The sequence below is a fragment of the Alligator sinensis genome, unplaced genomic scaffold (genome assembly GCF_000455745.1).
Source record: "Alligator sinensis unplaced genomic scaffold, ASM45574v1 scaffold21_1, whole genome shotgun sequence".
Lineage (NCBI taxonomy): Eukaryota > Metazoa > Chordata > Crocodylia > Alligatoridae > Alligator > Alligator sinensis.
Window position 1 is genome coordinate 1,243,869 of NW_005842445.1, and position 13,547 is coordinate 1,257,415.

At 45.0% G+C, this 13,547-nt stretch overlaps 1 protein-coding gene across 4 annotated transcripts in view; it reads left to right on the plus strand.

The window, feature by feature from the left end:
• Window positions 1–13,547, plus strand: part of DTD1 (D-tyrosyl-tRNA deacylase 1) — a 44,379-nt gene that overhangs the window by 5,313 nt on the left and 25,519 nt on the right. For all 4 annotated transcript variants that reach the window (XM_025212132.1, XM_025212133.1, XM_025212134.1 and 1 more), the window contains exons 2-3: window positions 5,102–5,192; window positions 8,575–8,810. In XM_025212132.1, the coding sequence (XP_025067917.1) occupies window positions 5,102–5,192; window positions 8,575–8,810 (327 nt within the window). The remainder of the gene's footprint in view (window positions 1–5,101; window positions 5,193–8,574; window positions 8,811–13,547) is intronic.

A 13,547-nucleotide genomic window follows, 5' to 3' on the forward strand; every position in this document is an offset into this window, starting at 1 on the left:
GCCAGTGTGACAGGTCAGTGCCGCCGCGCCTGCCTCCCCGGGCTGCCCAGCCTGCTCCTGCCCTGGGCTCGCCCCGCCTGGCTTGTACCCCGTGGTCAGGTTGGTGTGGGAGGGGGCTGCTTTCCTGCGTGGCCCGGGCCTGGCCCGCTCCTGGGGAGCCCTCCAGCAGGCATCAACAGTCTCTGCTGCGGCAGGATGTTGGCTCTGGTCCCCCTGCTTTATTGTTTGCAGACTGTTATTATTTTATTTTATTTTTAGAAAACTGTTCGTATCCCAGGTCAAATTAGCCAGATCGGTTCCGGATCCTCTCGACTGAGCAACGCTCGGTTGTTCAAACACCATAGGTGGTACTGCAGCCGGCCAGTATCCTCCTCCACCCCACACTTTTCAGCAGGGGGCTTCAGATACTCCCAAATCCATCAGCGGGCATCCTACGTGCAGGCCTGAGCCTGTGGGCTTGGGGTTCGGATGCCCCCGAGTCTCACTTGCCCTTAACCAAAGGCCACAAGAGCAAGGCAGTTTGCAGATAAGGGTGTTAAGTCTTGTGTTGTGTCAGGGCTGACTGTAGTTTAGCTAAGAGGTTAGAGGATGGGTTTGTATGGAATGAGTGAGATAGGGATGGTCCTGTCTCGGGCAGGGAGTTGGACTAGAGCAGTGGGTCTCAACCTTTTTTGGACCAGGATCCATTGGCCTGTCCTGACCCAGTGCCCCTCACTCCTGACCCACTGCCCCCAGGCCCCAGCCCCACCACCCCCGTTTGTGGGGTGGGGGTGTGTGTGGGGAATGGGGGGCCCCCAAGTAGCTCCTTGCAGACTGGAGCTCTGCCAGCCTCCAAGGGAAAAGCCACAGCTTCCCGTGTTTTTCTCTCTTAAAGTTTGTTGGTCCATTTTTAAAGTTTGTTCACAACCCTTTTATGTATCCTTGTGACCCACTTTTGGGTTGCGACCCAGGGGTTGAGAAACGCTGGACTAGATGACCTCTGAGGTCCCTTCCAGTCCCACTTTTCTAGGATTCTGTGAGGGGCCCCGCGCCTCGGGCTGGGTCAGCATTGTGCTTCTCGGGGACTTGGCTGCCCAAAACTAAGCCAGGCTCCTTATGGCTTGGCAAAGCCCCAATAGCCACTGCTTGGTGGCCAGAAGAGGCTTAACAAGGCGGGGGGATAGATACTGCAGATGGGGCTGGCTTCTGCCATTTTCATGGAGTCACAGAGACATAGATAGGGCTGGGAGGGAGCTCTGGAGGTCACATAGTGATCCCTGCTCAAGACAGGGTCATCCCCATCTGAACTCTCCCAGACAGGTGGCTTCTTATGCCAGTTGTTTCCCTGGGATGTGCTAGGAATGGCAAGTGTAAGTAGTTAAGAGGTACAAACGTTACATGTGTAAGGTTTAGGCACCTGAGCTGATCTGCAGATCTCAGAGCTGGTTACGGTATAAGCCAGTGAGTGTGTCTATATGCGTATTAATGCACTTTTCTTAATGTGTATTAAATTTAGTACCTCCAGGCATTTGTACACATGCTTGCACTGCAGCGCCAGCAAATGGAGTTGTATAAACAGTGAAATGTGTCAGCCCTGAGAAAATGGCGACGGCTTTTGAACTAAAACATTGAAAATGGCAACACACTTTTGAACTAAAACACATCAAAGGTGTTTTAGTTCAAAAGCGTGCCGCTGTCATTTTCTGCATGCTGACGTGCATTTTGCCACTTATACAACTGCATGTGAAACAGCACAGTGTGCATCCAACCCACTGGATCTCTGGTGTGTCGCAGGATGACAAGGTATGTGTATAAATGCCCTCTAATGTGAAGTACTAACAAAATGTGAAGTAGGCTGCCATAATGAGCAGTACTGCAAGCGCATGGTTTTTAAGTGACACTTAATGTGCAGTAGCCTATTTTACTGTGCATTAGCATATTTGTATTTTTTTACATGACACTTTAATGCATGGTAAAATAGGCTACTGCACATTAAAGTGCATATGTAGATGTGCCCTGTGAGACTCAACCAGGCTGTCTTGAGATCCTTTCAAGGGTGCTGTGGGGTGTCAGGGAATGTTAGTCCTGTTAGGTGTGCAAGCTGGATTCACAAGGTAAATCCAGAGATTTTGAATAGGAATCCATAATATCACAAACTTGCTGACCGTTGTGGTCTTTGTGAGTCATTTGTAACAAAAGAATTGATCCATTATTTTTCTGTAGTCAAAAACAGTGAAAACTAAGACCTGGCATTTTCCAAGGGTTGCTTCCAGTCTAAAAGGTTGAGAACCACTTATATAAGGAATAGGTCACAAATTGGGGCTGGATTGTTAAGCATATTGTATGTTTACCTGCTACGCATGCGAGTGGAGTTTGCATTATACACCTTCCTTAAAAAAATAATAAGAAAAATGCTTATACCTCCACTGGCTGCAAAGAAAACCTTCCAAGCATTAAGCTCTGTTCCCACAGTCTACAGCCAGCTTGCCGTAATGCCTTTGTTGCTGCTCAGAGCTATCCCAAGTTGCTATAGCACAATCACCCTTGATAGACTCAGGGCATCTTTTGATAGATTTGAGCCACCGCTCAAAATATGCCAGTTTTCACTTGATTTTTGACTACAGAAGAATAATAGAGTAATTCTTCTGTTGCAAAGAACTCACAGCACAACAGGTCAGAATGCTTTTAACACTAAGGGTTCCCACATGGAAGATCTGGCTTTATCTTTTGAATCATGTTCATACACCTAACAGTGTTAACATTGTGTGGCACCCCACAACACCCTTGAAAGGATCGCAAGGCACCCTGGTTGAGAATCATCACTGTCACATGAGAAAAGACCAGGATCTTTGCATTGTAGCAGAAAGGGAAGGAAAGACAATCTGTTGAGAATGTTGGAGCAGCTGTAGAGGCAGGCACTAGTAGTTCTCCCAGGAGAAGTGTAGAGCCTTCTCTCTGGGGATATGGGATAGAGCCCTGGCCCAGGGCTTGGGACACTTGGACTCCATTCCCAACTCTGACACTGGCCTGCTGGGTGACACTGAGCAAGTCATTTGACCTTCCTCTGTCATTTTCTCCACTTGTAAAATGGGGGTGATGAGGATAACCTCCTTAGTAAACCTTTGGTACCTATATTGGTGCAAAGAGCTGGTATATTCAGACTCTGCACTTCAGTGAGCCAGGCTGCCTGCCTGTGAGCCTACTGGTTAAGTTTAAAAGGACTTTATTGGTATATATGAAACTTCTTAAAGGGCTCCTGTGAAGAACTGATGCTTTTCCTCCAGCTTCACTTCTGCAGTTGACCTGTTCTGTTTGTGACCTGATCATCACCTTTTGTTTGCATACTCTGGAGTGCTGGATTTCTGCCCATCTTTCTTCTGCTTGGTGAATCCTCCTCCGCAAATTAATTGCCTCCAATTTGTTCTTAGTAGTTATTATCTACTGCCTTTCTGTTTTCTGCATATTTACTAACATTGACTACAATACAAGCAAATATTGCTTAATAAATCAGTTCGCAACAGCAACAGGACTCCAGATGCATTTTGGATTAATTATTGAGCATATTATGTAAACTCAGTTGTTACATAGAAGGGATTGGTCTTCTGTCTCTGGCCGGGAGGTTGGAACTGTTTCATCTAAAAGCAGTCCCTACTGCTGTGACTCTTTGCACTGATCTTATTAGAAAGTGACAAGATGCTTAATACATGGTCAGACCGCTGAAGTTGCTGCATAGTGCAGCAGCTTCTTAAGTAAAGCATCCCGATGTGACCCCAGTACTTACTGGGAATTGGTTTCTGGATGTAATAGAAGTAAAAAACTGAACACTTTCTGTGGTCCTGAATGGTTTGGGACCTGCCAATCTGAGGCAAAGGCTGCTGTGTTGGCTAAAATGGCAGTGGCCAAGCTGGAGACCCCTTGCTATTGCCTCAAAATATATATCAGGACAAGGTAGTTTCTGAGAGCAGCCGCTAACTCTGCACTTAGCTCCTGCTCAACTCTTATGTGAAATTGTCCAAATCTGTTGACTTCCAAGTGTGCTGTGCAGTCAGTCATGCTTTCCTAGACCCTTTGGTCCAATGCATGCTCAAAGATAGCCAGGATATTGTTCAGGGGTATCTTCCACGGCCATTTATTTTCTGTTTTGTGGGATGCTGCCTATTTTTTTCTTTGTCCTGGGACGACCTTATTTTTAACACAAAAGGTGTGTGTCTTGGTGCTTTTTCAGGTATAGAATAAATCCCGTATTCCAAGGTTTGTCCATGATGTATCAACAGAAATGTTTTCAGATCTCCTTAGCATATGAAAATGGGCATACAGTGACTGGCTATTATTTTATACTATAAGAAAATGATTGTTGTGTTATTGCGATGGGTCAGAACTGGCCAGTTTATGTGGGGTTGTGTTCTGTGGAGACTGCAAAGGCTATGAGGACCTGAACAGCCAAATCATCAACTGCAAATTGCTTTTTTGCACAGCTGAAACTCCTATAAATTAATTTTTTTAAAAACAAATGTTATTTGGGGGAAGTCTTCAATGAAGCAATGAGGTAAGTGTACCGATTTCAGATACTTGGATAAAATTTTGAAAGGGTTTTATGAGCCAAGTGTATGAATCTTATTGATTCCAATGAAAATTACAGTGCTATAGTTCTATATTGAAAGATTTTGAAACATTGGAGTAGGCATATTGAGCTGCCCAGTTTTCCTTTCACTTAGTAAATCATTTTAATGGGGCTGCTGGTTGTCTCACAAACAAGGACCACCTAATACTGTTTTTTACACCCGTGATGACACTTCTACTAGACAGTATTTGGAAGGCTGGAACAGCAGGTACACTGCTTCCAACTTCACAGCATTGAAAGCTGCTAAAATGACCAGGAAAGTAACTTTTCACTTGCAGACCTTCAGTCCTCTTTCTCAAAACGAGTTGGTGTATCTCAGTGGACATCCTGGAGACAGTGACCTGACCTCTTAAAAAATCAAGTTTAATGACATGACTAAAGAAACTTTGAGAAAGTGTTTGCTATGATGGTTGTACTGGTATGTCACAGAACTGATCCTTCCCTGTGACAGAAAACTGGAGAGTGTGTTCATTTTTACCTTTTTCATTTTTTCTTCCCCAGTGGGTGGAGAACAAATAAGTTCCATTGGACGGGGGATCTGTGTGTTGCTGGGTATTTCTTTGGAGGACACTCAGAGAGAGCTGGAACACATGTAAGTTATGATGTACATATAGTGGTCCTTTCTATTCAGTTCTTTGCCTGTATGTTACTACCTTTGATTCAGTAGTATATGAACTGTATTTTAAGGGGTTCTTTCCATGTAGATTCCTTTTTAGATTTTTACTTTGAATGTGGACCTTCTAGTTATAGTTTTTATTTCTTTTTATGCAGCCCTGTGGAAAACCCTGTTTTAACTTTTCTTTTCCTAGAAGAACCACCAAACCTTTGGGTGTTTTTGGGGTATTCCTGTTGTAACATCTACTCTATGTCACTTCTGGGAATTTATATTAATAACATCGTGTTTGAGAGACGTTTGATGTGAGAGAACTTATGCTCTCATTTCAATCTGTACATAAAACATTTAGCTCTTCTGGAAAGTTTATAGGAAAGTGATAAGACCATTTGGGCTATTGTTAATATATGTTTGACACTCCTGTTCCATACAGTCCTATGGCTGCGGACTGGGGTCATCTGATCTGCAGGGCTTTCTGTGGGAGGTGGGTCATCTGATCTGCAGGGCTTTCTGTGGGCTGGATGATCTATCTCTGCATCTGGTCCCTGGGGGCTTGTTGCTGTGGCTGTCAGAGCCACTGTGTTGGCCTGGGCCAGCTCCTAGTGGGTTTATGCTGCTGCTCGCCTCCTTGTGCCCCCACTTACCCATCACCAAACTACTGTTTTTCAATTTCCATTGGCAATGAGAAAAAGGTGGATGAGTGGGAGAGTCTTTAACCCCCTGTGTGCTGGCCTCATCAATATAGAAGTGCCAGCTGCTACAGCAAGAAGCCCAGTGGGCTGGATCTGGAGGTGGGTCATCTGAACAGATGACCCACCCTCTGGTTGTGGCCCACCCTGTGGTTGCTGGCAGGACTTATGGCTCACCAACTCATTTAAGTTCTATACCGGGGTGTCAGACATTTACAGGAAAAGAGGAATGCTGGTGTTACAGGCTACTGGAGAAAGAGGAGTCTGGTTGGTGGGTGAAACCAGCTTTCATTGGATGCTGGAAAAGTATTAGTGAGTAGAGTTGTGAATAACACGTTCTATTGGCTACCAGATCTCCTAGACAATAGACAGTGTAACTAAAAACATGGCATGCTTTTACGTATGCTCGGGGGGGGCTTTAATTAGACTGACTCTGTGAGCCACTCTAATTAAAGTGCCGCAGGGTTTTATGTATCAGCATCCCTGTGGTTCAAAATAGTGGCGGGGTGCTTTAACTAAATCTCATTCAATGCTCATTCAATGAGCTTTAGTTAAAGCACCCCTGCCATTTTGAAGCAGGGGAATGCTGATACACAAGACATGGAGGCTGGCTGGAGTGTGCTAATTAACACACTCTAGCCGACTTGATTGAGTCGGTTTGATTGATTTATAACGGTCACAAGCTGGCGGAGGGAAGGTTTAAGTTGGACATCAGGAGGCGCTACTTCACGGTCAGGGTGGCTAGGGTCTGGAACCAGCTTCCAAGTGAGGTGGTGCAGGCTCCCACCCTGGGGGTTTTTAAGAGGAGGTTAGATGACCATCTTGCTGGGGTTGTTTGACCCCCAGTACTCTTTCCTGCCATGGCAGGGGGTCGGCCTAGATGATCTGCCCAGGTCCCTTCCGACCCTAGAAACTATGAAACTATGAGTCTGCTCTGACGCGCTGTAATTATGGCGCATCGGAGCAGCCTCTTGGCACCCACGCCTTTGTGCAAAGCTGGACTAGCCTCTCTTGTGTTTCCTATGTACTCAGCATATTAACTTACTGGGTCACTATCACATTCTTGCTTTAGTACTCTAGCTTCTTGCCTTCTGGCTGCCACTGTCTGTGTTAGCGTTCTTGCTTCTTGCCTTTGAAAGAAACATTCTCTCTGAAACCTGCAAGTGAGGCAGCTTCAGTGCCAATTTCAATGTCTAAATGGAACAGGGATGGTAATTTAAGGCCCTGCTGCACATCTTCCTGCAGCACTTCAGCTCCTGCTTTGTTGAGGAACAGTTTCCATGCATCTTTGATGTACAGAAATCAGTGAGGATGGCTATCCTGCTGTGCCATAAGTCAGAAGGCAACAGCTGAAGCTTGATGATACTTAAGTTGCAGCTTTATATTATGCTAGGGATGTCACTGTTCAAGTAGCACAAAACATAAAGGGCATTTTTACACATGCTTCAGGAAGGGGGAGGGGAGGGCACTTTAGTTAGAGCAGCTCCGAGAGCCGCTCCAATTAAAGCACTTGGAGCGTCTCATGTATCAGCATCCCAGTGCTTCAAAATGGTGCCGGGGGTGCTTTATCTTAACCTTGTCGAACAAACTTCAAATAAAGCACCCCTCCCTCCATTTTGAAGTGCAGGGACCCTGATACACGAGATGTGGAGGCTGACTGGAGCATGGTAATTACTGAGCTTCGATGCTCTGTAATTACAGCACGTTGGAGCAGCCTCTGGGCTTGTGTACAGGCACCCAAAATGTCATAAGGTTAAGGGGCCTTAACATAAGGACTGAAGTTCTATGTCCTGGGTGTACTCCTTACAGGAGTCGCTACTATGTAAACGATGAAGGCAGGAAAAGTTAAAGGGAGAATTAGAAGAATCCAGACTGATGTGAGGGCAGTTGTATTCTTATGGGCTAGAAATGTCCCAGCATGAGATACACGTGCACATGGCATAATTTTTGCCTGTTTGCAAGTTAAATACAACTGCAGTGGTTTTGATAACTGTCATCCTCTAGTCCTAGAGTTGGCAGTCTTTTGGAAAAGTAGCCACCCCTTGTGATAAGGCCACCTATCCCCTCAACAGTGCCCCAGCTCTGCTGAGGACTGCTTTCACATGCTTGTACTCTGCTACTCAGTTGCTGTCAAATGCTCTTGCAAATGATAATGGAGAGCCAAAAATTTGGCAGTGCAGATAAATATAGGCTGTAGTTATGGGGCAAGAGAACAGTCCTCGGCATAGGAGATCAACCTGCAACAGTGAGGATCAGCCATATGTGGCAGAGGGGCATTTTCTCCAGCTTGCGCCTTGTAATTCTCTGCTGTATATTGCTGCTCCCCATTGTTGTGAGCCAGTTCAGATCTGCAGGCCGTAAGTTTTCAACCTCTGCTCTAGCCTTTCATTTTTCCATACAAATCCCCTGTTTTATCCAAGGTGCTTCAATGAAGATATTTATAAAAGAGCATGAAGGTAAAATACATGTTTGGAAGGGCTGTCCTGCCTGTGATTCCACGTAATGTCTGACAAGACTTAGTTGCTGGAGGAAGGGATGAATTAATATTTTGTAGGTAGAATAAGTGGGTAGCTTTTTGGTGTTCACCTGCATTGGCATCAGTGCCTGCATGCTATTTGCATTTGCTGACCTTGCATACGATAATTGGGAACTATCTGTTTCTTTCCCCTTAGGGTTCGAAAGATCTTGAACTTGCGTGTGTTTGAAGATGAAAGTGGGAAACACTGGTCTAAGAGTGTAATGGACAAGCAGTACGAGGTGCTGTGTGTCAGCCAGTTCACTCTTCAGTGTATCTTGAAAGGCAACAAGCCAGACTATCACATGGCTATGCCGTCAGAACAATCAGAGCCATTTTACAACAACTTCCTAGAACAGCTTAGGAAAGCCTACAAGCCAGAGCTTATTAAAGGTAAGGGGGGACCTTGCCTGCTGAAATGGGGAGAGGGTGCTAAGGTGAGAGTTTGTGGCGGGAATCTTTCTCTTTCTTGGCTAGGGTGAGACTGAGTCCTTTCTGGAGTTTCAGCCTCTCTTTGATGTGACCAGCCAAGGTGCTTATATGAGGTTCTCTGTAGCCATCACTCTTTTCACTGTGTCTCAGAATGGGGCAGTGAGGGCACCCTGGGATGCCTGCTGTTGAGCACACCAGAAGCAGGTCTGGGTGGGATGTGGGGTTCCTGCCATGGATCTTCATCACCCCATTTCTGGGCATGATGCACACGAAACAGGAATTTGGTGGGCAGAGCCTATTTCCTGGGCAGCCATTCTGGGTTATCTGCCACCGCAGTGTAAATTCAGGGGTGGGAAAAATACGGCCTGTGGGCTGGATTCGGCCCACCAAGGGATTCTGTCCTTCCTACGGCACGCCCCTTGGCTCGGCACAGCCCAGGCATGGGGGGTAGCCTGGGCCGTGGTATGTGCGGCCAGTTCTTCCTCCCCTATGTGCGTGGTAGGGTGCGGGCAGCACAGTGTCTGGACTCCTTCTGGCTGCCACTGTCTGTGTTACTGTTGCCACTGTACCCTGCTCTGCTGCCTGGGCATCCTGACCCATCTACCCCGCACCTGCTGCCAGAGGCACTGGACAGAGCAGGTGGGCGACTGACCCAGGGCTCCTGTGGGTAGACAGGGAGCAGCGTCTGGCAGCTGGATGGGTGGGCATGGGCTGGGGCCAGGATCGTGGGGGTGGTGACAGCACAGGGCTGGGGTCCGGGGCAGAGCTGCAATCTCCCTGCACATCCCTGCCTGTAGAACCAGTGCCCATGAGGCAGAATGTTCTTCTTTGTTTCCTTGTTGGGTGCTTAACCAATTCAGAATATACATTTCTCCTTATGCTTGTTATGCTAGTTGCATTTAAGATTACACGTACAACCTGTGGTATGCACATTTATAGCTTTCAGTTTTACCTGCTTCATTTTCTGTCCTCTTAAAACTTTATGATGGCAGTAGAAAATATATGCTGCAGATACTAGGATCTAATCTAGTCTGTGCCATCCTTGCTTCATCTGAAGTTTTTTCTTTCCTAAAGGAGCTGGTTGGCCCTATCCTCTCATGCAACCTGTCCCCATTCACCTGGTTCCTCCGCATTCCATGACCATCTTTTTAATCTAAACGGAATCATTGTGGTGTCACAAGTGGCTACAGAAGATATTTGCATAAATATTTCTCTTATTAGTAGGTGATCACCCTAGATTGAAATATAGAAATATGAATTGTATTATAAAGGTATGTCTTATCTTGTTTTAGAGGAAAAAAGAAAGACAAAAAAGTGGTAGATGGGAAAGCTTAAAAGGTTAATCGCCTGACTGGCAGTATATGAAATATAATTATTCCAGATACCTTTATCATACATGCTTTCAAAAGGGGCAGTATCTGCCAGCGATTAAATTACTGCTGAACTGGCAGTCTCATATCAGCTTTTCAGTGTCTGGACACAATATTTTTGCCATTTGTATGTTGATAATGATCTAAGTAATATGACTGTGATAGGCCTTGCGGGTTTGACATGCAGCATAGTAAACCTAAATCAGATGAAATCAAAGGGCGCCTATACGCATGACAGACCTCTGCTCTGATGCATGCTAATTAGCATGCGTTGGAGCAGACTTCATTAACTGAGTCTGCTGCAAGTCTTCTGGAGTGTGCTAATTAGCATGCTCCAGCAGCCTCTGCATCACGTGTATTCAGCATCCCTGCATTTCAAAATGGCAGCAGGGGTGTTTTAACTAAAGCTCATTGAACGAGCTTTTCCTGTTACCATTTTGAAGTGTGGGACGCTGAATACACGTGATGCTGTGGACACGGTACTGAGAGCAGCTCCTGGAGCCACTCTAATTAAAGCACTGCCTCCTCCACCCCAGACCACGTGTATAGACGCCCAAAGTTTGTACTTTCTGAATTCTCAATCTCTGGCTTTCAGATTTCTCCTTTTCCACCACAGTTACAAACTACATTACCTGTTTTTTTTCATTATTACGTGCATATATCAGCCTGTTGCCGAGGAAGGACCTGTTCCTGCTCTGTTGAACTCCCCTTGCAGTCAGTGAGAGGAGAATCTGTTCCAGTATTGGCTTTGCTTTGTTAAATGAGCAATGGAGAGACTTGTCTCTCTCCTTCAGTGAGTGAGGCACTGAATATTTGGTGCCTGTGACCTCACTGCTTGACTTCGCAGAGCCTTCTGTTTCACTGATTGTGAAGCACTTCCAGGTGGTTTGTATTTTGACAGCAGTGTTTTAAATGATCTCTCTTCAGTAGCATAATAGATACATTCTTGAACTAAAATAACATAAACCCTGGCAGCATCTCTTGAATGCCAGTTTTCACTTCAGAAATAGCTTCCATGTCTGTTTTTTTTTCTTTTTGCTGAAAATGCAAGCTTAGAAATGTAAATTCTCACATGTAGCAGGAGCTGATGATTTGAGAGTTACTATCTTCGCTCTGTGCCAGATAATACACTTTGCAGATTGTCTGAGTTATCAGAACTGTCTATCAAGGTATCTTGTCAGTTTACACTATCAGTAGACTGGCCCAGGCTGTGTCCTGCTGAATCTAGCTCTAGTTAAATGTTCTTTAAACCCCAGCAGCTCTTTTGTAGCTGAGAGAGTGTGATGGCTTTGTCAGCATGTTTTTCTGAAGTTGAGTAGTTTCACAGATGGGAGTTTGTAAACTCTGTGGACTGCATCAGCACAGTTTATCCTCCCCTGGAGCTGGAGCATTTCATACTTGATGAAGCCAGCTGAGCTCACCATACATTTGGCAGAATTGTAATGTCCAAGCTATGACCGGATGGATGGAGGCTTCAGACATCCTGCAATCTGCACTGTAAAGTTCCTAAAAGCAGCTGCTTATCTTGCCAGAAGTAAACCTTTGCACTAACAGATAATAGACAGGATGGTATAGGGGCTAATGAGCTACCTTGGGACTTGAGCAAAGAGGGTTCAGCTGCATGCTCTCTAAAAATGACTCTTTCATTGACCTCGACACTTCACTTCTGGGCCCTTAATTCTCTTTTGACATAGGAATAGCAGTAGTGCAGTGAGGATAAAAGCTGAAATGATAGTGTGGCACTCAGATAATACCATACAGAGAGCCAGATTACTGCAAAGGGCTAGTTTATACAGGGAAGTTAATTTAGATTAAAGTTAAGTGTGAATGTAAAACAGAACAACTGTTCCTTATGAACTCCTAGAATCTGCACTTTTATTCTTGAATGAAGCCCTTATTTTGGGTAAGAACATCTGCACAAAGTTAACTGGGTGTAACTTCACAGGTAGACTAGCTCTGAGGGAAACTTCTCCGTAAAGCAAATGTGAAGTTTTTAGGTTATCTCCTTGAGTATGTCCAGAGAATATTCTAAAAACACATTACATCTAATTTTAAAGTTTTGTGTCTCAGAAATGGCAGGTCTATATCATCTTAAATTCAAATTAAAATTATTCTTTGCCCTGGAGGGAGTACACATGCAAAACTTAAAGGATATACACTGTTTAAAAGGGATCTTCAGAGGGAGGTGAGGTGGTGGCAGCGGAACTTAATTTGTCATTTTAATTATATTTCTGTAAAGTGCTATTGTCTTAAAGTGAAAGAAGAAATATGATTTGATGAGTTTAGGGATACTTACCCAGGGAGAAGTTACTTGTCTCTTACATTTAAGAGCCCATCAGTATCAAAGGCAGGATCTGGCGGCTGGAAGCTGAAGTTAAAAAAATACTCAATCAGGAAATAGAAGTATATTTTAAAGGTGGGGAAGGTAATGACCCATGGGAAACCACCTGCCAAAGGACACAGTGGATTTGGCATCATTTGGAGTCTGAAAAGATAGACCAGATGTATATTTCTGAAAGGTATTTCAGAAAGGTATCTGATCTACATTCACCAGTTCAGCTACAAGTTACTGGTCACAATGCAGTCAGTGCTGGATGAAAGCTTATGGCGTGTTGCGCAGGAAGTTAGATTAAATATTCATAATGGGTCCATAAGATTTAGTCCATGTGAAGTGCTTTTTTCAAAATGTTTTCACGGTTTTTCAGCCTGTGGAGTCTCCAGATACCTTAAGCACCAATCATCCACCAGTTGGACCTGGGAGCCCTGTCTTGTCTTGATCCTTCTTGGTCAAATTTCATTTCCAGCAGCTACTGTGCTGACCAGGAGAACTTCTGAACTGTGAATGGCATTTGCTCAAATTGCTGCATTTTACTTACCAGAGGGGAACTCTGTTCACCGTTGCCAAGGAATTCCACTGCCTTTCTTCTACTCCAACCCTAAGTGCTGCAAAGATGTTGCTATGTGGCATGCTTTTGCTATGAGAAGTATAGAGAAGACCTTTCATTGGGTGATCCAAGACTATAAAGTGTAACATCTCCTTCAGTCTTCACTTCTGAGTAATCAAGAACAGCATAAAACCTTTGCTGGTCATATGATTTAAAAGCTTAGGGTGCCTGTAGATGTGATGGGAGACTGCTCCGATGTGCTGCAATTACAGCATGTTGGAGCAGACTCCGTTAATCAGGTCTGCTGGAGTGTGCTAATTAATGTACTCCAGCCAGCCTTTGCATCTCATGTATCAGCATTCCCACACTTCAAAATGGTGGTGGGGGCGCTTTAACTAAAGCTCATCAAACTAAAGCTGGGCCAGCAGGTGTGGGCAGGAATG